Source organism: Heteronotia binoei, chromosome 4 (assembly GCF_032191835.1).
Source record: "Heteronotia binoei isolate CCM8104 ecotype False Entrance Well chromosome 4, APGP_CSIRO_Hbin_v1, whole genome shotgun sequence".
NCBI lineage: Eukaryota > Metazoa > Chordata > Lepidosauria > Squamata > Gekkonidae > Heteronotia > Heteronotia binoei.
The window spans coordinates 30,443,673-30,470,554 of NC_083226.1; the positions used below are offsets into that span (position 1 = coordinate 30,443,673).

Below are 26,882 nucleotides of genomic sequence, written 5' to 3' on the forward strand. Positions count from 1 at the left end.
AACCACCCACAGAGCAGCTTGTAATTGTAAGTGGAATTTACATTGGGACACAAAAATCATGGCCCCCAGGACTATACTTAAGTTGAGTGCACTTCATACCATTTAGAGTAAGCCCCCCAAATTGCTACTTGGCATACAGAAGCCCTCTACAACAAGAACAAAATATAAGCAAGAAAGCCCACAATACAAAAATTGCAGTTCTTGGCAACAGGCAGTTATTTCCTCACCCTTCCAAATAGTTTTTCAGTTCTTGCAGATTGGGTTCCAGAATTCCAGGCTAACTAGAAACAAAGCCATCCTGTTTGGGTTGGATTCTGGAAGGAGGATTCCAGAAAAATTATGGAAAAAATCTGGCACGCGTCTGCCTCTGAACTAGGGTTGCCAGCCTCCAGGTGCGGCCTGGAGATCTCCCACTTTTACAACTAATCTCCAGCTGGCAGTGATCAGCTCCCCTGGAGAAATTAGCGGCTTTGAAGGGTGGACTCTATGGCATTGTACTATGCTGAGGCCCCTTCCCTCCCCAAGCCCCACCCTCTCCTGGATCCACCCCCCAAAATCTCCAGGTATTACCACACAGACCTGGGAGACAGCCCTACTCTTAACACTTGCAGAGTTCCTTTCCTCCAAAGGGAACAGTTTTAAAAACAAAAAATACAAAGGAAAAGCAACCCTGGCTGTATACAGGAAGATTTTCTTTTGTATAAAGAATGAGCCCTCATTATGTCAGCATCTATAAATGGAACGGAACTCGGTATTCTGCACCCGTTCCATCTGTTTGCCTGCTGTGAGGGTGGCAACCGCTGTCTTCATCCTGTGCTTGCTGAGCAGCGATCTTTGACACGAGGACAAGAACGAAGGCAGCTGCAGGGAGCACCTCCTGCGTTTAGAGCTGCCAACCTCCAGGTGTGACCAGGAGATTCCCGGGAATTACAACTCAGTGGGGGTTGCTTTCGAGGCTTGACTTTTTACACTGGGTGGAAGGCACAGCCTGAATGTCAATGTGTGTGTGTCACGAGTCATGATTTCACCCTCGGAATGTACACCTACCTACAAGCGTGCCTGTTGCATTCCGGCGAGTTGCAAGAAATGACGAAAGCGCGTTTGTTGCGCGGGGGCGGGGGAATTGGTAGAACACCTACGGAGAACAATCCCATTCCTCGAAGAACGGGGCGTGGCTTTCGTGCACGAAGCCAGCTAGTAGTACTGGCGGAAGAGGCGAGGATGTGATCCTGGAACTTTGAAATCTTGTCAGTTTTTGCAGGGATAATTTGTGGCGTTTTAAAGAAAAGACTAATAATAAATCCGTTAGCCTTAAAGGTGCCACAAAGTTCCTTTTCTGTTCTGGGGTCTGGAGTTCTTTGTGCATAGATACAATATGAAATATGCAGCTTCTCCTATGGAATTTTGTATCTTCTAACGCTTTGCTTCAGTTCTATTTTTAGATCTCTGATTGGTTCTGCAACACTAATTCTATGACATTGTTTATTTAAATCCAAATTAGAAAGGCGGACTATAAATAACGTAAATAAACAAATTAGTAAATACCGTACTTGCCTACATTGCAGGAACGTCCTAAACTACTGTATCTCAGCACTCCACCCCCTCACCCCCCGCCTTCAGTCTTTAATATGGGACTTAACTGAGTACTACATTACGTTATATGGCTACATTAAATGGGAATAAAAATAAACAGGATCCTTGCGGCATCTTGAAGGCTAAAAAGATTTTATTTTAGACTAAGCATTTGTGTACTAGTTCTTCAGGTATTATGAGTGTAGTTATGTCATGTAAGAGATTTTCGTGTGTGGGGGCGTAAAACTACAACAGGGTCAAAGGGGCCATGAAATGCAAAAACCAAACAAGAGCGCTGGATAATTTTTTCTAATCCATATCTACTCCAATTGCTGTGCGAAGGTAGTTAATCTTTTAACTTGGCCGTGCATTAACCCCTCTCCTGCTACATACGTTCCTGCAATGTAGGCCAGTGAACTACATTGTAAAGGTGTTGTAAATCGCTCTGAACTGGACCCGACTGACGAGATAATACCTCAGGCCATTTACATCGGTAGCGCATATAACAAAAAAAATAATAATAATGCAAAGCTAGAATTTAAAACAAACAAACCAGCAATTGGAAAAGATACGAATTGGAAAAGCCTGATTTTCTTCTACCGTTTTTTGTGTGGTCTGTAATGCTCACAGTTGGGGGGGGGGGCTCAGGATTTCTCCACCGTTTCCTGCGACAGCTGTCACTACTGTCATCCTTCCAAAGAGCGAAAGAGAAATGACGTCAAGAGCAGCTGAGAAAGGTCCCACCGGGCTCGTGCCCAGCCTGCGTGGGCGGTGCCTGAGTGGATGTGGGAGGGGCTCCGGCTTCCGGCTGTCGACGCACGACGTTGGTTTCGGTGCGGCTTCGAAGGGAAGGAGGGAGGGAAGGAAGAGTACGGTGGCCGGCGAGGGTTAGGATTGGTGGGCTCGGCGGCAGGCGGAACCGGCCTGTCGGCTCCTCTCTCTCTCCCCGCCAGCGCCGCCCTCCACCCAGCCCCGGCCATGTCGCTGCTCCAGTCGGCGCTGGATTTCCTGGCCGGGCCGGGCTCCTTGGGGGCCGCCAGCCGAGACCAGAATGACTTCGTGGGGCAGGTGGTGGAGATGGGCGAGATGAAGCTGCGGATCAAGAAGGTCATCGCCGAAGGTGGGTGCGGGGGGTGGCTTGGGAGGGAGCGGGGTGGTCACAAGAGCCTGGTCCTCCTGGCCCCCTTTCTGCCAGTACACCTGCCGTGCCCCGCTTCCTTCCTCTCACCGGCCTTGCCTTCTGCCCCCCTCCGGGGGGTTGGCTTCTTCGCTGCCGCGGGCGAAGGGAGACACGCAGTAAAGGTAAAGGTAGTCTCCTGTGCAAGCACCAGTCGTTTCCGATTCTTGGGTGACGTTGCTTCCACAACGTTTTCACGGCAGACTTTTTACGGGGTGGTTTGCCATTGCCTTCCCCAATCATCTACCCTTTCCCCCCAGCAAGCTGGGTACTCATTTTACCGACCTCGGATGGATGAAAGGCTGAGTCAACCTCGAGCCGGCTACTTGAACCCAGCTTCTGCCGGGTTCGAACTCAGGTCGTGAGCAGAGCTTAGGACTGCAGTACTGTAGCTTTACCACTTTGCGCCACGGGGCTCTTAGGGAAACCTTTACCTGCCCGAGAAATCTGGGGTGGGGAGGTCCCTTCACCTGCTCAATTTGGTGACTTCACAAGCTGCGGTTCACCTGCCCAGTAGTAGTGGTGGATTGGGTCTAAAGATATTGGTTGCCAGGAGGCATTGGGGCCAACCCACAACTACAAGACTATCATTTAATTTTTGTAAGAAATAATAAAATTTTCAAAAAATACATAAGTGGAAAAAAGGTACAATCAAAACTTTTGCAAAATAAATATATATTTTTTAGTAATTTCAGTGTACATATATTGTACATATTACTGGCAGGAGTAGATACTAAATGTAAATACAGATTGCATTTTCTCCAAGGGAGCTGATCACTGCCAGCTGCAGATCAGTTGTAAAAGCGGGAGATCCCCAGGCCCCACCTGGAGGCTGGCAACCCTAAATACAATGTAAACTTTAGTTGCATTACAGTAATAATGTTGGAATGTCTATTATATTTTCAAGGTACTAAAAGGTCATTGACATTTTTAACATATTGCTTAATGTTTAAGGGGGGCCACTTCAGTAGGGGCTCACAAGGCCCACTTGCCATCGGGCAAGCTGACACCCTGGCCAGTCCGCCACTACCTAGTAACGAGGCAGAAAGGCGGCCAAGCCTTTGTTTAGTATATTTCAAAACCCACACCCCAGTTCCCTGAAGGAGCTCAGGATTTCTTGTTTGGTAGGGCTCACAACAGGATTTGTTATTTGGCGGGGCTGGGGAGCCACCTGGTTAGGCAGCCCTGGGCTCTTGGCACTCTACGCTGCCTTGAGTTCCACAAGCTAACCCCCCCCCCCTTCTCCTGGGCAGTCACAGCAGCTCTGCTCCCCCCCAGCCCTTTCTTATGTGCCCTTCTCTCAGAAAGATAGAGACCTCTTGACTCTCACCCCCCCCCCCACACACTTTGCTCTGCATGCTGTGTTAGGGAAGGGGAGAGAGAAAAACGAAAGACCAGCAGCAGTGATACTACTTGTTCATAGTGGCAGTGAGCAAAGGGGGCAGATTGGGGGCCCTCCAGTGGAGGGGCTATACAGTTGGAAGGGGGGTTGAAAATATGGGCCTAGCCCCCCCGGGCCCCACTGTAGCTACAGGCCTGTGTACATGGCTTTCCTTTTTTCCGTTTTTGTTGTCCCTATAGCTATCCTGAGAGATAGTTCACCAGATGAGCTTCATGAATCTTCTCCCATCCCTATTTTTGCCTCACAACAACCCTGTGAAGTTGGTTAGGCTGAGAGGGAATGAGTGCGTCAAGATCACCCAGTTTGTTTTATGACAGGTTGGGATTTAAACTTGGGTCTCTCTGGCTCTGGTTGATCTGCTAACTAAACTGACTCTCCTAAATGATGCCTGTGTACCTAGTATGCTTTTGTCTCATCTGCTAAGGTGTTTAGAGAACTGTAGATATTCATTCTTTCCCATTAGGGTTGCCCCTGTGAGGCAGAGAAGCCCATGGTCACCCATCCAGAGTATCGGCTGAGCAGGGACTTGAAACCAATTATCTAAAGTGCTACCCTTGAACTTGATTGCTATGCACAAAAGTTTTCTTTTTGGGGGGGAGATCTCTTTTTTTTTTACAGTCATTAAAATAATTTACATTTTTCTAGAGTAAGACAAGGGTTGTAAACTCCTTGGAGGGAGATGGGTAGCTGCCTCCTTTCCCTTTAGGATGGAAATGTAAGTGTTGACTTCTTATGTGTATTAAAAGCAATAGTATTATTAGGCTGTCTGTATGTGCAAGTGCCCCAAAATGGAATGGAGTGTTTATTAAAATGACCTGTAAACTTGATGTTATCATGGAGGGTATTGACCCACTCTGAAAAGTGATTTACTTGATCTATTCTCCAAAAAAACTCATGAGGTCATCTATAAAGTGTTTATAATGTAATATAACCTGAAAGAAAGGGTTAACATTGGGGTTACGTGCGGTGTTTTCTTCGAAAGCGACCATGAAGAGATTAGCTATACTTGGGGTCGTTGGGCTTCCTTTTGTTTGATCCTTATATCTAAAATAGTTGTTTTCTAAAATGATATTGATAATATCCATGAGGACAATTAGTAAAATTTGAATGCTTATTGTAAAAGGAAGCAAGGAAGAACAATTGTAAGGGGAAGGTGCCTGTTCCTGGGCAGTTAGCACAGGATGCCAATGATATGATCTCATTCTGCTTTCGACATTGATCTATTTGCTTTACAGAGGTAGAGGGAAAGAGTGAACCTGTCATGCAAGCATACAGTTGGGTCTATTTCTGCTGTATGTTTCCTTGTTGAAAAGCATTTCACAAATGATGGCGTGTGGTTCCCTACTTGCCTATAGGGACAAATGGCATGTGTGAAGTACCCGTTTGGCGTGCCTTTTTGTAACAACAGAGGAGGTTGGATCCTGCCAGCCATGGAGTGTTGCAGGTTATGGAACTGGTCGTAGTAACTGCCTGCCCCTTCCTTAATGGTGGGCATCTTAATAACTAACTTGCTTGTCTTACTTCCGCAGATGTTTATCATATTTATTGGTGGTTCTGGGGGTTCTGAATTTCTTCACTTAAAAGAGTGCATGGATATCAGGAATATTGTTTTATTTGCTTATATAGTACTAATACGTTGCTGGGAAAACTAGTCTGATTGCCAGTTATATTAGTGAATACTCAGGGCACACTTCTGTGTGTCTCGCTCAACCTGTGACATCATTGATGTTGGGTGATGTGGCTTTTCTCGTCTCCCCATCTTGTGCTCTGGCCATTTCTAAAATGTTTAATGTATGTACTTTGTCTTAAGGCCTTGGCTGTCTTTACTTAAACACAGGAGTGCTTATAGTTTAAAAAGAAATAAGGAAGTGTGTCGTCAAGGCCAGTTGAAGAAATGTGCGGTTTTACTAAAGTCTTTGTAAGAGAAGCACTCCTTTACTACATTAGCAGTGGAATCCTAAACAAAGTTACGCTCTGCTAAACCCATTGATTTCAGTGTGTTCAGAAGGGTGCTACTTTGTTTAGGATTCACTTTTATTTGCAAATCTTACTTCTGAGGGTTGCTTTAAGAAAAAGAAAAGCTGCAAGCTGAATCCCATTATGCCTGAAAAAGACACTTTCCTTTTTTTGTTTCTGATTTTAAGCACGTCTGTCCCTCAGCCAATTCAATTCTCAAGACAGTTATTGCTTTTTTTTACCAATTTGTTTGGGGCAGCTTTGTGAATGCTTCAGTGTGGCTGGAGCAAGTGAGATCAACTGACTGTTAAAGTGCAGTTCAGTGCATTTTAATGCAGTTGGACTGGAGTAACTCTGTGCAGGATTGTACCGTTAAGTCCCGTGACTTAATTTGCACTACCAGCTTAATTGTCTGCTTGTGGGGTGGGGGAATAAGTTGGCTATCTTGGAGATGCATCTGTTAAACTGCACACGGCCCATGGTAAAATACAAACTTCAGTAGAAAGCTAGTGAAGACTGCCCATTTGACCATAACAATCTTATTCTGTTGTCTTTATCCTGCCTTTCCTTTGATGAGCATAGGGGACTGGACATGATACTTCCTTCATCCATTTTATCTTCACAAACAACCTTCTGAGGTTGGTTAGACTGGAAGAGAGTGCTCTAAACCAGTGAACGTAATCATTGTGGATTTGAATGTGGGTCTCTGCGATTCTAGTGCAGCGCTCTAATCACAGTTGGCTACAGGCACTTGGCAAATGCCTCTCACCCAGATGCATCCACACTCCAACCTGTCCCAAACCGAGGTCTAATAACGGACGGTTAGGCATGAGTAACAGTTAATGGGTTTGCATTCATATTTGTTGAAAGGGACTCATCCATTTCGTTCAGTAGCAGTTGGGTGAGCGTTGCTATGCATACGTGCCTCCGGCAATACATCAGAATCTGCACCACTAACCTGCGCAGCTGTGGTTGACACACATGGAATTTCTGCATCTTTTTTTTTTTACAGAGATTGACTTGATTGTGTATTGTAAAAAATGGTCTAGAGTATCAGCTTTGTGTACACTTTATGATGGCAGGTTTGTTTCTAGCCTGATATCTGCCCAGTTTGAAGCCAAAGAAAACAAATCTGTGTGGTATGTCTTGTGCTGAAGTTTCTAGATGGTCTTTTTGATTGTGATTTTTGCGATTCCCATATGATTTATGTGGTTATGTATTCCTGAGTTCTTTTAAACAAAGTAATACTTCCTCCATCATGCTTGCCTTTTCTAGTTGCCTTCCCAGAGAAGCCGCCTGCATCTAGTAAACGAGCATATTGAGGCAAAAAGCTTGTGCTGATGTATGTATGGAATTCTTATGGGTGGTGTAGTAAAAAGCCCCCCCCCCAAAAAAAACCCCTTGTAGCATGGAAATGGCGTAGTCCAAAAGGCTGCTGCCTCATAAAGTGTCTGTAAGTCTCCAACTTGTTTGAACAGTAATAAGTCATGAGTTTTACCTCAAAGGTATAAATGTTGGGCCCTCTGTTTCCATTTGTTGTGCCTTGGGGTGTCTGGGTACAGAACTTTATGACCAAAAGGAGGGGTTTTTTATTCGTGGCATAGCCTTCCATTTTTGCTTCCTTTCTGACTGCAGCCAGCAGAATCGTGCCTGTCTCTTGACATACAGTTTATTGAATCATGTGGCATAATATAATCCAATTAACAAAACTTAGTTGTGCTCTTGAGACTAATCAAGCCTTATATTGGAATTAAGGTATTTGGAAATTTGATATGAGACTGACATTTTATAAATCAGTAGAGGACCCAAGTCTTGTTCCAGATTTTGGAACCTGTATCATTTTTGCACTATGGTATGTAAAATACCATAGTTCCTCAGTTGGGAGCAAGTGTGGTGTAGTGATTGGAGCAGGGTCTGGGAAGGTCAGGTTCAAATCTCCACTTTGTCCTAAAGCTTGTTGGGTGACTCTGGCCTAGTCATTTTCTCTGTACTTAATTATCATACAGTATTATTGTGACGATAAAATGGTGGAGGGGAGAAAGGGAGAAGGCTCTTTGCAAGAAGGGCAGGATTAAAATGTACTGAATAAAGAGAGGCTCACTGGACCTAATACATTGTGGAGCCTCAGTCCTGTGTATTGACAATATAGCCTCCTTTGTTTTGGCTAGCTGTCATATTGATAACATCTGAAAGGAGCACAGTCATTTTCTGTCTCTCACTCCCCCCTCCAGATTACTTAAGAGTTAAAAATACTTTTCATTAAATCTGAGAGGCCTGCAGGGGGGAACTCTAAAGGTGGACAGTTGGGAAAGGATAGAAAAATGTATGTTTAAAAAGTTCTATTTTTAAGTCTTTGTGCCCTTCAGATTCCACTGTTGCTCCCAGTTCCTCAAGGATGGTTGGATTGTAGGTTTTCTGGGCACATTTGCCTCAAATTTCTTTGTCCCTGTGAATTCTGGCAGTTTTACTGGGGGCGGCATGCATCCCTTAGCAGATCTCTCAGCAACTCACCAGACTTTAGCTGGTGTAAAGCTTTATTTTTTTGTTTCTTTTCCTTCTCCAAGTGGGGAAGGCAGTGGCAAACCACCCTGGAAAAGTCTGCCAAGAAAATGTCGTGATGTGACGTCACCCCATGGGTCAGTAATGACTGGTGCTTGCACAGGGAACTACCTTCACCTTAACAAGTTCTTCAGGGTGGTTTCCATGGTTTCCTCCCTCTTTTACAATACAATCATGTATTGTACTGAGAAATGAATGGCCCATAACAATGCTCTGTGCAATTCTAGATATAGTCCTCTCTAAGCCCATTGATTTTAACATGTATAAACTGGAGCAACCCTTCATAAGACTGTATTTATTTAGAAAACTGCTGTGCTGCCCAAGGCAGCTTAAAAAAATGAAACGTAATACAAGTGTAAGGCTACAAAATTTATTAATCAAAACCCACCCAGAGTGTGAAGACATTGAACAGCGTAAAATGAGTCTCCCATTGTTTGTAGCCTTAAAAAAGCAGGCTATAAAAATGACATTTAAAGAGAAACCAAGGGAACCAAGAGGAAAGGTGGGAGGAAAAATGTTTAAATAAATTTATAAAACCCTTCATCAGTAGTCAGGGTTCAGGGAAATATTTTGCCCTGCCACTGAACAGAGGTTAGTGTAGGTGCCAGGAGAGCCTCAAGGGGAAAGGCATTCTGTAGCCAAGGGGTCATTGCTGAAAAAGCCCTGTCTCTGGTTGCTCCTTGCCTCCCCTCTACAGGTGGGGGACACAGAGAACAGCACTTCTGAGGAATGGCTTAGCTGTCAGGCTGAACGCTATGGGGGGAGGAAGTCCTGCAAGTATCCTAGCCTTCAACCTCTTTGGGCCTTAAAGGTGTGAACCAGCTCTTTGAGTGGTGCCTGGAAACAGATAATTCATGGTATAGTGAGAATTTGAACTTGGGTCTGCCTAGTCCAACACTTTCAATATCGTACCATACTGTACTGTAGATGGACTTTTGAAAAACCTGCATGTTGACTGTTGCTAGTAGGAAAAGCAGTGCACAGAATCGAGATGTGACTTCCCCATCATGGTGTCTATGAGCGTCATGGTGCCAGTCAGCACTTCCTTTGGCACCCACCAAGCTTTTCAGAAAGTGAGTGGGGACACTGTAAAGTGGGGCTTATTATTGACTTTCCTCATTCAAATGAAAGAGTCTTCCAATGGAGGAGAGGAGGACTGGTAAACTACTGGGCCTTCCTTAGTCAGTGTGTGGTTCCATTCTCACTTCAGGATTTCCATCTTCCCAGGAGGTGTGAGGAAGGGGGCGTTCCATTTGCCTCCACCTCCTGAGTTAGCCACTTGGGAGTTTGGGTCTGCCTCCCATGGTGGAAGCCATTTTGGAGTGGCAGTTACCATCACTCTGAAAATTCCAATGGTGCCCGCAGCCTCGCCTCAGATTTTTGGGACTTCTGGGCTAGATGTTGCCTCAGATGTTGTCACAATCTTACAGGGTGGTGAGTGTTACCTGCTACCTGCATTAGTAGCCTTTATGAGAGTTGTCAATTGGCATCCTTTGCAGTTATGAGGAAGAAGTGATCCACCCTCTGCCCTCCCCCCCCCAGCTTAGGAAAAGGGACTTGATGCTTCATTAGCAAACCTTGCAGCAGCTCAGCCTGCAAAGGATGTGACTCTGACAGCTAACAATGTGTTGGGAATGCCACACCAATTAGCATAAACATGTCTCATTGAGAGAGTTTTGACCTATCTGTGACGTTGAAGGCATGTGAAATGACAGTGGATCATGGAGCAGAGTGGTTGGCAGTAGCCTGGGATCCTAGAACTGGATCTAGTATCTGAATCTTTGGGATATTTGTCATCGTATGTAATGCACAAGCTGTATTTTTGTTGCTTGAAGCCTTTACAGATGAGCATCCTTCTGGATGTAATGCAGACCTAGCCCTGAGGTTCCATAAAAGCACTCTCCTGGTCACCTACGGTGTGGAATCCCACCCTCCCCCCGCAACCACCTTTTTTAAGGCCAAAGAATTTGCTGTGTCTTTAATAAAATTCCTCATGAGTCACTGTTTTATTCTGCTCTGCCAAAGGAATATATTTTGTTAGTGTTTCAGGTTTTAAAAACTTCTGTTTTATTGTGTTTAAAAGCAGGGCTTTTTTTGAGCAGGACGACACAGGAATGTAGTTCCAGCTGGCTTGGCACCAGGGGGTGTGGCCTAATATGCGAGCTCCTGCTGGGTTTTTTCTACCAATTAAAGCCCCGTTTAATAGCATCCATCCTAGCTTTGAACTGCAGCCACTTTTACTCCGAGCTTTCTGCCCCTATACCGTCTCATCCAGGAGGAGACTGGGGTGGGGGAGAGAAAGCTCGCTGCTGCCAGAGATGCAGGGCAGAAGATTATCCAGCTATTTATTTTTCCAATCACACCAATAAAAATCAATTTCTAAAGAGGAACTGTTTGTAACCTAACAGCAACGAATAGATGACAATACAGTAGTTCGGCAAGCTTACAGTTTCAGAATTGTCATGTTTGAAGGTGGTTACCCATAGCAGTTGTGTGAGGGATACATATATGTTTTATTTACTTGTAGATGGGTATGGGTTTGGGAGACAGGTTTGGGTTTGGGATTTCCAGGTGAAATCAGAGAGCTAAAATTTTTATGCCATACGTATCTTCAGAAGGGATGTTGTCCTCACTAGACAGATAGGGACCTAACAAGTAAAGCAAGTGATGTTGTGGAGAGTGGCAGTGAAGATGAGGTGCCCCAGTTAACTCCATGGATGATGGGAAGTGGCATCAAGTCACAGCTGACGTATGGTGACCTCGTGGGATTTTCTAGGCAAGAAACGTTCAGAGATGGTTTGCCATTGACTGCCTCCATGTTGTGACCCTGGTATTCTTTGGTGGTTTCCCATCCAAATACTAGCCAGAACTGGCCTTGCTTTGCTTCCAAGGTCTGACAAGATCAGGCTCGCCTGGGCTATCAAAGTCGGGGTTGGAGTTAATTCGGTTGAATTAGATGAGTGGACACTCATGTCCATGGGGTATCATGCACAGTTCTTTGAATGGGCTAAAATTCCTGTCAATAGTTTTCATTGGCCCTGTGTTCTTCCTTAAATTTAAACAATATAAGGAAAGTGCACACTCTGTTGCCTTTAATGTGTGTTTAAAAGTGGTATTCTGTTAAAACAAACTGCACAGAAACTTTGAATTTTTTTAAAAAATATATACTTTAGTTTGTTAATTGGTGTGTGTGCCTTGTTCTGAGTCTCCAGCTATTTTTAAAACAAAATTACCTACAGCTCCTTATTGAGGAGATAAGTTGTTCTGCTTATATCTTGACAACACATGTTCCCCAGAGAGCACTTCGATCAAGTTCTCAAAATCTTTTGGCTGTCCCTGGGCTACAAGAGGCTAGGCTAAATTCCACCAGAGCAAGAGCCTTCTCAGTGGCAGCCCCAATAATCTGGAACATCCTCCCAGAAGTCATCATGGCCGTGTGGGATTTATCACAGTTCCACATGGTCTGCAAGACTGAATTGTTCCGGATGGCCTATGACATCTAAATGGAAGAGGGCTGCCACCTCACCTGGATCTACCTTGCATTAGTACTAACGGCCTAGGATCTGGCCCCTAAGGAGAAAGGAAAATACTGTATAATCCTGCCTGAATAGATGAAGGAGCACCATTGGGATTTTACCTGATTGTTTTACTGTTTTAATAGTGTTTATTTCATGTTGTTAGCCGCCTTGAGTCTTCGTAGAATGGGCGGGAAATAAACCACATGTAATAAAATAAATAAATAAATTTTAAAATGTGCTGGAAAGTTTTTAAAAATGGCAGCTGCAGATTCAGAGGACCTGATAGAGAGGTTGTTATAATGCCATTCAATTGCCTTTTCTTTTTTTTAAACCACCTGAAAAAGCCTCAGTAGTGGAGGCTAAGGCTACTGGTAGAAAATATGGAGTTGAGACATAAAAGTACAAGGAGTACTCTTTAAAATGTGTTTACTAAACAGAATTCAAAATAAACATGGCTAAATCACACTCCATTCAGAGCACAGGGAATGTTTTCTATACACATTTCTATGGGAAACAATACTGCTACAAAAAGCCTCCCCTTTTGCCCCCTGCTTTTGTGCTATAAGATAAAAACTTTTTTTAAAAAAAGAATCTGATTAGCTAAGCCAGGCCCCCAACACTTTTGGAATTCTGATATAGCATGGTGGGTGCAGCCACAAAATGGCTGCTGCAAGAGGTGGAGCCAGCTACAAAATGGTTGCCGTAGCCTACCTTCTGTCACACAGTAAAGATTTTTGTGGTGTGCTGGCAGCTGCTGCCCAAGCAACATTTGTTAAAATTTGCACAACCAATCAAAATCCTTGCTGGGCAAAAGTCTTCACTGGTCACACCAACTTTCTAAAAGCACTTGGCAGACACCAGAAAAAGTGCCAGCAGGTGCCATGCTGCCAGTAGATGTCGACCTCTGTGCAAAGTGTTTTTACTAAGCATTTCCAGAGCTGGTGGTGAGGAGATTTCGGTCTCATCAAAGGCATATTTACTTAAAAATGATCCCCTCTGGGTTTTGGTTGTGTAGATTCCCAAGTAACTGCATGACATTTCAGACTTGAACATATGGAATTGCCTTGTACTGAGTCACATGAAGCTGCCTTATACTGAATTAGACAGTGGTCCATCAAGGTCAGCGCTGTCTGCTGAGAATGGCAGCAGCTCTCCAGAGTCTCAGGCACATCATCTCTCAGCTGATCCTATTCACTGGAGATGCTAGGGATTGAACCTGGGATTTTCTGCATTCCAAGCAGAGGCTCTTCTGCCAAGCCACAGTCTCTCCCCATGTCGGATGGCATTGTCTGCTCTCCACAGCAATGGCTCTGAGCACCTTATCCGCAGATCATTCTCTGACCTGCTGTTAGAGGTCGTTCTATCTGGAGAGCCAGCTCCTGACCTTGAGAACCTTCTGGAGGGTGAGGCATGCACTGTGCCATGGGGCAATTCCCTCACACTACTCCTTTTACTCAAGAGAAATAGTTGCTGGGAAGAGTAGAATGTACTTTGTGAACTCTGGCTGCCAAAAATGTGCCAATCTTTTAGGTACCATGGAACTCCTTGTTCTTAGAAAACTTGCCAGACTTCTGGACTGTTGTAATAAATCCCTTTGGGCAGGGGTTTAAAGTTAACAGTGTAATGAGCCACCATGGTGTAGTGGTTAAGAGCGGCAGGCTGTGATCTGAAGCCTGCTGGGTGAACTTGTGCCAGTCACAGTTCTCTCAGGCCTGTCAGCCCCACCTACCTCACAAAGTGTTTGTTGTGGGAAGAGGAAGGGAAGGTGATTGTAAGCCACTTTGAGAATCCTTAGAGTAGAGAAAAGTGGGCTATAAAAACTTACTTTTCTCCTCCTCATTAATTTAGGTTGGGGTGGCCAAACATGCTTAACATAAGAGCCACATAGAATAAACGTGAGATGTTTGAGAGCTTCAAGACATGAATGTCAGATGTTTGAGAGCCGGAAGGAAGGGTGGAAAGAAAGCAAATAGATAGGGGGAGTGAGTGGGAGGTAGAAAGACAGCAACTTTAACTTTAAATGTGTTCGCCAAGCTGCTAGCTGCCTTGGCTTGGCAAAGTGATTTAAGGATACAAATGCTTTCTCCAAGCTGACTGATGTGGTGGTGGGGGCTTTGAGAGCCACACAATATGTGTGAAAGAGCCACATGTGGCTCCTGAGCCACAGTTCAGCCACCCCTGGATTAGACTAAAGATATCAGGTACCAAAGACAGCAAGTTTAAGTTTCAATAATTTTTTTCCCTTTTGTCAACACAGTATTTGCTTCAGTTAGTTTATATATTATTATAACAGGTGATATTGTGGTTCAGCTGGGCTCTGTTATTAAATAAAAGTTGGCTACAGAGCTCAGCCACAAGATGTGGGCAGCTGTGTATACAATTTATCTATTTACTTCAATTTTTAAACCACTCTTCCATGTAGGCAGGGCTCACGGCAGTGTACATAATAATGTCACTTTGTTGAGCCAGGCCATGTGTGCTATAAAATGTAATGCTAGGTATGGGAGGATATAAACTTCAGAAAGGACACAGGCAAAATCAGCTAACTATGTTATTTTTATTCAAAATACAAACATGCTTAAAAACATTAACATTCTTATGCTATTTCTTTAAAGTATTTGCCTGATGCCCACCCTCCCACTTCCGCTGTCCATTACTCATTAGTACTGGGACAGTATGCAGAGACATAACACACAGCTTCTGTCGTCTGACAATAAAGGTGATGGCCGGTTGCATAAGGACTGGATAAGAGCCCTGGATAGGCCAGTTGTGGCCCATGGGCCATATGTTTGACACCCTTCAGCCTCTGCACCTTGCTAACTGTCACCAGTTAGTAGCATGAGTCTGAGGCAATGGAAACCAGGGTCCCGGTACCCAACACTGTAGTCTTCCTATCTTTGCTTTCTGGGCTGCGTCACAGCCTTCTTGCTGCTGCCTGGCCTCCTTGTTTATCTGGGCAACCACCATAGTCTCCCGGATGTGAGTGGGTTCGTGTTATCCCATTGCTCTTCCTGCATGTATTTTCCATTGGACTTTGTTAGCTCTGGCAAATAATTTTTGTGTGCTCCTTTTTGCTCCCCATGCAACAACATACCTTGTTTAAAAAAAGAAGACGATGACCAGATGCTTCTTGTTGTGTATTCGATTCTGTGTTGAATGTGGGTTGCTAGTTCCTGCCTGGCTCATTGGAGCTTTTTAGGACTGAGCTTGGAGACACTGAAACAGTGGGAAGCAGGGCCCAAATCTTTGCTTCCCCAGACCAATCACCGGCCCCCTGGTGCTTCAAATGATGTTCTAGCGTGGGAACTTTGGAGTGTATATAATTGGCCCCATTAGCCCAGTTAGCCAGTCTTAGTTTAACCGTTGCCATGCTGTAGTCACCAATAAAGATCTTTGATCAACTGCAGCCAAGTCTCCTCATGCATCAAATTTTTGACTTCTTGAGCTGCACTGACTTCTGAGAAGACTGTCTGGTGGGCTTGTAAATAACTACTTGCCTATCAAGTGTGAGGTTTTTTAGGCATGGAAACTTCACCCACCTCTGTCCATTTTTAAAGCAGTAAATATGGAGGGGCTACTGTACTGGGCTAGTAATTTTTTCCTCAGAGCTGGTCTCCATTTAATGTCCCACATCCTTACTTGCCGGGCTTTTCTCACCTGTGCCCTTTTCCCGCTTCCTTTGTGCTTCAAAGGGGGCAAGCTTGTTTCTGTACTCATATGAGGTTGTGGTCAGTTTGGAAGAAGTCTGGCTCTTTGAGGAAGCCTGTAATATCTTTTATGTGATGGGGTGACTCAGCCACACAAACATTATACTTCCTTTTCCAAAAAAGAAATCGTTCAGATCTCTTTATATTTGAGGTATGGTTACTACGCTGGTTAATGAGGTGTGGTTAATACTGAGTCCGCTTGCGAAGAGGGCGGGATAGAAATTTAAAGTAATAAATAAATAATAAATAAATAATGGTGGCAATAGTTTTCTGGCAGGCTGTTGCTGTTCTGGGCACTTAACCAACAGGATACATTTTTCTCTCCTTTTCTTAATTCAGCATTGCTGCCTCCTGAATGTGTCTTGCAATATTTCAGCGGTACTTCATTCTCAGCACACTTCCTTCCTTTAATGGGAATAATTCTTTACTTGCATTCCAACCCTATTGGTTCCTTGAAAGCAATTGAAATACTCTTATCTAGTACTTTTTCCTGTTGCAGTCCTCCCAGGAGTTGAGTTCATATGGCTTTCCTTTCTTCACGCATTGGAATCAGAAAGTAATAGTAAAAGATTTACTCAACACCTTGATTTCTTTTGCTGCTATTGCTAGTGTGGCACAACACCTGTGATGTTGGTTAGGCAGGCAGTGAGTGAGTGACCGGTGTCTACCCAGCAAGGTTCTTGGTAGGAGATTTGAACCCAGGCCTCTTGGATGCTAACCCAACATTTCAGCTACTACTCAGCACTGGCTTTGGAAGAGAAATAGTTCATAAGCAAGCTTGTTTAGATTGTGTTAGTGTGACTCAATATGATACTATTGCAACAGACTTTTAAAAAAAATAATGGTGAATTAATTTTTTTAAACAAAATTTTTATCCCACCTTTCTGCACTCATCGGGCCGCCAAGGTGACTAACTAACTAAAGCATACAAATTAAAATCTCACCTTAAAAGCCATTAAAACAAACACACAAATACACCATTAAAACATGTTAAAACCAGAGCTTAAAATAAGTACACAAAATTAAAATAGCAGTTAAGACATTAGGGAGGAAGGAGGAATCACTGAGGGAATGCCAAGATGGGAACAAAAGGGGACAGACAAATCTCCCCAGAGAGAGAGTTCCAGAGTCTTGGTGCCACTTCTGAGAAGGCCCTTACCTGGGTTACCATCTACCTAATATCAGAAGGTGGTGGCATCTGAAACAGGCCCTCTAAAGATGACTGCAGTGGTTGGGTAGGTTTATAAGAGGGTATGCAAATTAACACTTGAAACACTTTGTTTTGGGAGCGTTTTATGTTATTTCACTGAAACCTGTGCTTCAAATCTCCACATTTCTAGTTTGAAGTCTCCATTGGTGTTTTGAAGTGCTTTTTGAACCGCTGTGAGGAAACAGTTGCTGTTGGCATATTGAATTGCTGCATGAAGTTCCTGAAGCAGTTGTCCTGTAAATATTTCATGGTTTGTGAAGTGAAACTCTTCCTCCCCCCCTCTCCCCCAAGTCTGCTGCGAATGTTATCTTACAGGCCACTGACAGGGTGTGGTTTCCCCACAGGGAACGTTCAGCTGCTCCGCAGGAAGAAAACCCCCACACAGTGAAATGGACAAGAAGTTGAACAGTTGTGTGGGGTTTATGGTAGAGATGTCATGAGCTTTTCCTTCAAGGCCTAAGAAGTCATGTGAACTTTTGGCAGGTGGAGAAATATGCCCGGCTGCCCACAGTTCTGGCTTTTTAAATACGTATATAATTGCTTGCTGCAACAGGCACGTGAGTCCCTTGGTCTTCCAAAGCAGGCCTTGTTTCCAGCGTGAGGGAAAAGAAACATGAAAAGCAACAACAGCATAGTTAGTGCTCCTTGGAATTTCATGGGCCATTATTCATACTTCAGTTTGTAATTTAGGTTGCTGGGGGCTCTGTTTACGATTCTGGTTGCCTCTCTTTGGTCTCAGCCTAAATTTCTAGGCCTCTTTTGCCCTTGCCCCCCCCCCCCCAGGTTTATTGCCCACATAAGGCTTGCAGGTTTTATTTTTGAGGATTTGGCATTCTCTCTACATGAATTGGATTATAACTTGATATCTCTCAGATCCTGAGGGATCTGCATGAAATAGCTGAACCTGATGTCCGAGCTACGTTACCGTCTTTGAAGTTTGCATGTCAGCCTGACCCTGTGTGTTTCTTGGCCAAGCAAATGTATATTGTTTTACAATCTCCCCCTTGAAGTCTGAAAGAACAGTCAAGGTTAGTGTGCACATTCCACACTACAGGTCCAGGTGCCAGGCTGACCTTTCTACCTGTTTCCCTGGGTGCCGGGAATGATGTCAGTCCAGTAATTTTCCTTGAGTACTGAGTGGGTGGGGGGGGGGCGGTGTGAAGTTTCTGGCACTTCTCTACTCAGAAATTCATCTTGACTCATTTTTAAGGGTGTTTGTAAAAAAAAAAAAACCCAAGAGAACAAAGTTATTGTCCAGTGGCACCTTTAAGACCAACAAAGTTTTATTCAAGGTGTAAGCTTTTGTGTGCATGCACACTTCTTGTGAAAGCAGACTTCCTCAACCATGACATATAGGTAATATGTAATGTATGAGGAAGTATAGTTTCACTGTACTTCACTGTTCATTGCACACACATGAAAGCTCATATCTTGAATAAAACTTCATTGGTCTTAAAAATAACACTGGACTCGCACTTTGTTCTGCTGCTTCAGACCAACCCAGCTGCCCACCTGAATGTGAAAAATTCAAATGTTGGTGTGTTTGACAGCTGGTGTGACATCGTGGCTGGACAAGAACTGGGTAGAGCCGGGTTCAAATCTTGACTCTTGAAGCTCACTGGAGGTATCCATGGGCTAGTTATTTTTTCACAAGCTGATCTGCTCCTCAGGGTTGTTGTACGGATAAAAACGGGGCAGCCACATACATTGCTTAAAGGTCCTTGGAGGAAGGGAAAGATAATTAAATAGTCTCCTGATGAATGAAGCATGTTCTTAAACATGGTGCTTTGTTAATATATATATCATATGACTTCCTAGATGCAGAGTTCACGCTTGTCAGAAATTATTTGTTGCTATGGCTCATGCTTCAGCAGAATGCTTAGGTGGTGTGATCCTCAGAGTTCATCACAAAATACTGTGATCTATGAGAATGTTAGAGAGGCTATAAGGTTTGCACAGCAATAGCAACTGTGGCTTTCTGCCATAAATTTGATGTATGGAGACATAACCACTTGCACACTGTACCGAAAAGGCAATTGCTGTAGGAAGCGTTAGGAATCAGTCTGAAATAGAGCCATTGTCAGTAGCTTCTGCTCTAGCTATTGGTTGGCTGGCTGCTTTTCTTTTGCCTGGCAAGATAAATTTTGTTGTTAAAAATTGTTTATCCTACACTGAGTTATTTAAATGAAGTAATTTGTGAGAATGTGCCAGTTGATGCCGTATTATACTTCGATGTATTATTTTTTCTCCTCCAACAGCGGAATCAATTACCAAGATCATTGAAGCCTGTCAAATTGACTGGTTTAAAGCCTTTAAGCTTTTGTGTGGAATGAAATAGTGTTGTTTCTGAGCACAATACTACTTTCAGTATCACTTGGCAGGAATTGTTTAAGTGCTTTGTGTGTAAAGGGGAGGACCGTTGATGTGCAATTAATACTCCCACTTAGTGCTCAGCAGCCTTGAAAGGCCCATAGTCTCAGATTATCTTGCACTGAGCATGTTTGGTTTTGGAATTATATTGGCCCAGGTTTTAAGTCTCAATCCAAGAATAAGTTATTATTATTATTAGTTTTCTATCCCGCCCTCTCCACAAGCAGACTCAGGGCGGCTAACAGTTTTAAACAATTTGAGAGTACAACTTAAAACAACAATAGAATACATAAAATACATTTCATGGTGCTGTTTTTAGGTTTGGAACAAATGCCCATTGTGGATGGAAGGGTTCAGATACTTGGAAGGACTTCATTCCTGGGGAAATAATTCTTGCCCAGATTTTGTAAGGAATGTTTAGATTTCAGTTGGAGCCACCATGTAATGAATTTATTTTCAAGTCTAGAGGTGGGTAACATGTTCCTATCTCTCATCATCTCTGTCAGAAGTGTCACAGCCCTGTTTTTAGAGGAGAGATGTGGAATTGATAGTTGTGACTTGCTTAAGGCCAAACCTTGGGTTCAGCTTTGCTGCCCAGTCTGGCATTGCATTCATTCAACTTTGCCAGTGCTTCAACATGTAACTGTTTCTGTTTCAGTGGACTCAAGAGGATAGTACAAGTTGCTATGGATGTATTTCTCAGGTGAACACAGGGATGCTGTTTTGGGTCTTGGTGCGGGGGTGGTGGAAAGTTCCCAGCATAGTTGAAGGTCTGCTTGGGAAATATTCAAGATTTAATCACCAAAAAAAGTGAATTCACTCACCACTGTTGAATGGTACAAAGTTAGCATGTAAACAAGCAGTGGCAAGAACTTCATGCACATGTATTTTTACACTACACACTGGGCTTTTTTTCCGGGGGAACATGGTGGAATGGAGTTCTGAAACCTCATTGTTGGAATAAATTCTCAAAAAATGTTTAAAAGCTCATGAGGGTCACCTGTGTGTTTCTCCTTCATTTCCCTCTTGGGAGTTCCAGCACCTCTTTTTCCAGACCCCCCCCCCCCCCCCAGCCATACAACAAAACATTCTGATGTCGAACGATTAATAAGCTTTTGACGTCTCATTGAGAGACACTACAGTAAAATCATTGCTAAAAATACTAGGTGCTACATAGGAGTTTCTAGGCACCATTGCAACTTGGCACCTGGCTTCTGTGAAGCCTTGTTCTGTGTGTCAGGCGGTTTGCATTGTTCCTTCGTACTCTAGTGAGACCCAGACCGACAAGGGCAGGCTTGATTCTTAATGCCTCGCTTCTCTATGCATAATAAACACTCTCCGTGCCAAACAGACGTCTTTATGCCAAGAAGATAGATTCCGTTGGTAATTATCAACAGCATTCTGTTTCATCTTCAGCTAAAATTGCCGTGGCAGGATGTGCTTGCTGAAGAGAGGGGAATGCCGTGGAAATCATGCCTATGTTAAAAGATGGCACTATTTCCAGGCTATGTTTTCTTTTGCTTTCGTGGGGATTGCTTATTACATATTTTCTTTTTGAGAACTGCCTTATGCTGAATCAGACCAGTGGTCCATCAAGGTCAGTCTTGTCTATACAGACTGGCAGCGGCTCTCCAGGGTCTTTCTCATCACCTACTACTTGGTGATTTTAACTGGAGATGCTGAGATTGAACCTGGGACCTTCTGCATGTAGAGCAGATGCTCTGCCAATGAGCGACATTCCTCCTGAATGCTTCCTGAGTTCCTGCTTTTATTCATAATGCCAATGGGGGGAGGAAACCATCTGCTTAGTCTCCTTCTTAGGTGCTAGGAATTATTAGGACTTAGATTGGAATAACGTTGCATAAGAAATGCATTATAAGTCTTGGTATAAGCAGGACTTTTTTTTTATATCAGGAACAAACAGGAATGCAGTTCCCGCAGGCTTGGCCAGGGCTCCAGCTCAAAAAAAGGTCTCTGGCAGAGGGGAGGCAGTAGGCAGCCATGTGTTTCCAGACCACGTGCTCCGTCTCCTCTGCCTCCTCCTGGGCTTGTGAAGAGAGCGAGAGACATGGAGCCACCCATGAGAAGCTCTTGGGAGAAGCTGGGCCTGTGGCTGCCTGCTTCACAACTTGTGGCTCTCTCTCTGGCCGTGTTGGTGTGTGTGTGCAAAACAAGGTCACATCCATCAAATGTGGCTGATGGCACTGTACTGTTCTGTGTTAACATGCAGAAAGTAACCTACTGAATGGGTGTCGTCACTTCCGGTGATGGCAGGGGATGTGGCCTAATATGCAAATGAGTTCCTGCTGGTCTATTTATTTTTTTAAAAAGCCCTGGGTATAAGGTTAAACAAAAATCTCAACCTGGTTCCATCCAGCTTTCAGAAAGATTACATTTTTACAATAAATTGTCCTGTCAATGTGTGCATTAACATTTTGGACATTGTGTTCCCCTCCCCCACCCCCAACCCTAATTATTTGTGGGTTTCTGTTTCCTTGGTATCTAGACCAGCTGCACAAATGGAGTAGCCAAGATGGTGTCTTTATGTTTAGAAGACTGAGATGGATTTAAAAGGTAGGCGGTTGCTTAGGTGTTTGGGGTACAGATAGCTGAGAGGCATCTTGAATGGTGCCTGGCAACTGGTAGAAAGCCGTGGATCACAAGTGTGTTATTGCTGCATAATTTCGACTTCTTTGAGTAGTAGGAAGTGTCAGAGGACAGCTTTTATATAGTTTTCCTTTGCAAGCAGAAAGCGCTGTGGGCTTGTGGTAGTGTTGTAACTGCTGTATGTACGGGGCGTGGGGGTGGAGGACAGCAGGCATGCAATCTGATACAGGGATAATCTTTACACAGTAATAGCCCCCATCCACTTGATCACTTGCTCCTCTCCCTGGTTCCTTGTCCCGAGTCAGCTACAAATCTCATTCTTTACTTGAACTCTGAAATTGCTTCTCTTGAGCCCCCACCTGGGCAAAGTGTGTGTGTGTGTGTGTTAGTAAGCTGCCATCCATCCAAAACCATTAAAGAACCTGTAGCTTTGCCATAACTTGGGTAGGCCAGGCAAGTCTGATCTCGTCAGATCTCAGAAGCTAAGCAGGGTTGACTCTGGCAAATACATGGATCAGGGGCCTCCTTGAAATATACAGTTGGGAGGACATGGGCAGGCTTTATTCAGTCACCTCTGTGAATATCCTCCTGGCCCCCAGCAGGGGCCAGTTACCAGAAGTCGCCTTGACTTCCAGGTGCACACGCACAAAAATACTAAAAGAAAGAACCACCTGTAGCTTCTGGCTATGAAAAAAAAAATCTATAGATGCTTATCTCTTCACTTGTAACCACACTGTAGTGTTCCTGCTTCATTATGTTCTCATCAACTTGCTCTTAACCAAGCAAACTGGAAAAGAGACTCCCTCTTTGTAAAATAGCGTAAAATAGAACAAGGCAATTTTTTTTAAAACCTATTTTAGCATACTGAATGCAAGCTTAGCTGCTGTTCTTCCTTTGTGTGGAAATGCATCTTAGGAATTGGGTCTTCCAAGTCTGGTTAAGTATTTGTGAAGTTGCAGCCTAATCCCCCCCCCCCCCCAAAAAAAAAACAGTTAGTCAACTTGCGTCTCTGAAGAGCATGTGTAACCATTCTTCTGCCATAGCTTTTAAAGCAAACAGTTGTGAAAGTTTGTATTGGTTCTACTGGGAGAAAGGCATGTGGAAGAAAGAATATTGGCTTTTGGAGAAGATCTTCTGCTCATGCCCCAAAGCTACTGAAATACTGCAAGAACTGTAACTTCAAGTTAGTGTATATTTTTGGGACAAGCTTAAACACAGGTTTGAATTTTAAAGCCACATCTGCTTCAATGAAGTCTTCCCTTCCAGATATAATTACACACAGCTCCTTGCCCTATTCTTAGGCTTTAGTTGTGGTGGTTCTTGGATTTTCCAAGCACCAAAAGCATGAGGTGATGCTGGTGTAGAGTTCATTGTTTCAAATGAGAACCCTGCTTTGTGTGGTGCAGGTATAGTAACCACTGAAGAGTAGCCCTTTGATAGCCTGCATGTGTGAATGATCCATCACAGCCTACTCAGCACAAGTTGAACGTAATTATTGTCCAGTGTTAGCTCAAAGCAGTACAATTTTCAGTGACTGTGGTCGTTTTTATTTGAGTTACCAAATGTTGAACAAAAATTATTTTGCAAGTCCGTTTCATACTGTGTGAATCACAGGCGCTGCTGAATAGGGTTATTAATGTGCCTTGATGATCTTAGGAGGAGCCACTGCACGGATTCTTCATCCCCTTCTGCTCTCCTCCTGTGCTGGTGTGAATTGTAAGCATGGGTCATGAGGTCAAGGTGAAGGAAAGTGGGCACAGAAGACCAGCTCACCTGCAAAAGGGATCATAACTTGCAAGTATTCTTTGTTACATGAGATGAGTGATTGTAGAAATGTTGTCTAAAGAACAGAGCTGACCCCAGACTGAGATCCCTGCCCCCAATGGTGACTGCAGCTTACAAGATAGCAGAGAATTTTTTAGAGGCTCTGTGGAAGATGGAATTTCCAAATTGGAAATGTAGAACAATAGGGTGTACAAAGGAATCTGAGGCATGTTGTATTTAAAGGCTGAGTTATATACCTTTTGGAGATGCACTGAACTTTACTACTGAGCCCTGTGTTTGTTTTAAGTTCCTGGCTAAAAGACATCTGGTAAATGTTTCATGCAGTGTTGCGCTGAGTCCTCTATTTTTCCCTTAATGTTCCGGTCACTGACCATCTTCTTCTTCTTCTTTCCCCATTGTCATTTGGGAAGGCGCTAGAGTCCTCAGTTCCATCGGAGAACTGTGCCTTCCATGCAGAAGACCCCAGGATCAGTCTCTGGTCTGGAAAGCAGTTCTCCGCCAGTCAGGGTAGACAGTTCTGGACTTGATGGGTTAATAGTTAACAACCAGTTCAGGGGTTGATTTTGGTTGCTGTCAATGTTCCCTCTGAGCTGCAGTCTTGTGAGCAAAAATTCTACTTTGTGAACTATTGGCATTAAAGTTGTGAGCTACTGCATGCATTATTGTGCTCTGGGGTCATCCTTCCTGAGCTAAGACAAAAATGAGTGAGCTGGAGGCTAAAAATATGTGAGCTAGCTCACACTAACGCAGCTTAGAGGGAACACTGGTTGCTGTTGAACCTGTGGGAGGTAAGGAGCTTAAAAGTGCAGGAAATTCTGGTTCTTGAGGAAGTGGCAACCTCTCTGATATCCCAAATGATTGACTGGACATCTATTACCAAGCTGGGAAGAACTTCAGTGGCTTTACCTCTGTCAGGGTACTGATGGTGGGGGGAAATTATGAATGTTGGTTGTAGAGATGGTTATTTCCTGAGTTGGGGGAAAGAGCAAGAGAGATGTTGAAGCCAGTGCTTCCTCTAAGCTGTGGTGTTTTGTGAGCAAAAATTTTACTTCCTGAGCTGCTGGCATTAGTTGTGAGTGAGTGATTTGGCTGCTGCATAAATTAATTTGCTCTGAGTCCATCCTTCCTGAGTGGAGACAAAAGTATGTGAGCCAGAGGCTAAAGAACTGTGAGCTAGCTCACACTGACTCAGCTTAGAGGGAACACTGGTTGAAGCTTATAAAACAAGTTGCAAGGGCCAAATGAGATTTCATGCCCACTCCTCAGCTGCTTAGAAAATACTCTGTGCTTAATGGAACCAACCGGTTGTTCACAGTGAAAGTGCTATGTTGCTCTCGGTACTTGGTTGGTTTAATATGTGATAATTGCAGTGTATTCTAACTGGTGTGTGTGTGTATCTGTGTGAATCCTCCTTTTATAAGGTGTTGTTAAACGTTACTTGCTGTAGATGGAAGTGAAAGAGCATTAGCGGAGACTGAACGATGGGTCTATTCACCAGCAGCATGAGCCATCAAAAGCAGGCAGGATTTCAGTGCCAATGTAAGTCAGTCTCCAGGCTTCACAAACCCCTGCTTCCAAATGCATCAAAGTCAGCCACTGATAAAGTGTAGTGGTTGAGATCTGTTAATGGAAGTTGAGGGCTTATCGGAGCACTTTGGCAAAGCGTCTCCCCATTTCTTTTAACTGTTCCTTAATAAGGTAATGAAAGTAGCAAGGGGACAGATTGTTTTTAAGAAACAGTTTATTGCTGTGACGTGGCAGCTTCTTGGTTTTATTTCTAAGTTGGGATTTCCTTAATGGGTTCCCAGGACATTACAGGCTTGCATTTCAGAAATGTTCCTGTAGAAAAAAAAAGGAAAGAAAGAAAGAAATGTTCTTGTAGAATTTTGCCCCTGACTCTCTAGCCCTAATACAGGAATTGAGAGGAGGGGTATGTTTGCTTTAGACTGTGCCTGGTCAAGGGCTAGCAACCATTTCCCAGCCTTTATCTCTGCCATTTTTTTTATTTTTCCCCTTTCTGACTCTTTTCTTTACCCCAATATGACATTTATAGCAACTGGACAAGACAATCCAGCTGAGAATGATTGCTATGTCTTAAGGATGGCACAGTAGTTCCCTGTTTTGGATAACTCAAGTAAGCCTGATCTCAGAACTGACCTTGGCAAGTACTTGAATGGGAGATCTCCAAGGAATATCAGGGCCAGGACGCAGAGGCAGGCAATAAGAAGCCACCTCTGAAATATCCAATCCCCAGTAGAGGGTCAGCAGAAGTCAATTATGACTTCCAGGCAGGCTCACACACATACATGCACAAATACACACACACGCAAATACTAACCAAAACTAAAACAAAAAAGGATGGCACAATAGCCAGCAATGCACAGTAGAAGTCTGATGATATTACAGTATCCCTGTGGGAGTCCGTGATAACTATTTCTTGGGTATTTCCTTTCCTTTCATAGGCTGAGAGAAAGTTTAGGAGCCTTTTCTTTTAAAAGAAACTCCATGAGTGGATGCAGTTCTGAATGATGCGGAGAAAGTTTACATGAGCATAATTTATGTATGGAGGGTCAGCACTTGAGAATTTGTACTGAATGCCTGAGCCAACGGTACTGGGAAGTTATTGTGGTTGACGTAATTTTCAAAAAAGACCTCAGTATTGCGAAAATGGGTATCAACAATAGATGGAGAGAGTAATTAAAAGTTATTTGGTTTTGTACATGTTGCCATTTCACACATTGAAATCCTCGTATTGATGAATTACAAGGGGGAGTTGTAAGTGTGGACAGGTATGTAGCAGAATGAGGTAAGAGTTGTAAGGTAGCAGAATGGACTGTGACAGCCCAGACTGCTTGTGAAAGGTGTCATTTTATGGTATTCTCAGGGCCAGATCTAGGGGGAGGCAGAGGGGGGGTGTTTGCCCCGGGCACCAACAGAGGGGGGGTGCCAAATTGGGTATGGAGTCCATTGTATTCTATGGGACCATAAGTTAGAATAGCCCATAAGGGGGCATCGTTTT

The 26,882-nt window shown here is 43.8% G+C and overlaps 1 protein-coding gene across 4 annotated transcripts in view; it reads left to right on the top strand.

Annotated features, from left to right (window-relative positions):
- Window positions 1-2,340: 2,340 nt before the first annotated feature.
- The window catches only part of GAK (cyclin G associated kinase), a 101,088-nt gene continuing 76,546 nt past the window's right edge, over window positions 2,341-26,882 (top strand). For all 4 annotated transcript variants that reach the window (XM_060237053.1, XM_060237055.1, XM_060237056.1 and 1 more), the window contains exon 1: window positions 2,341-2,692. In XM_060237053.1, coding sequence (XP_060093036.1) covers window positions 2,356-2,692 — 337 coding nt within the window. In that variant the 5' untranslated portion in view covers window positions 2,341-2,355. The remainder of the gene's footprint in view (window positions 2,693-26,882) is intronic.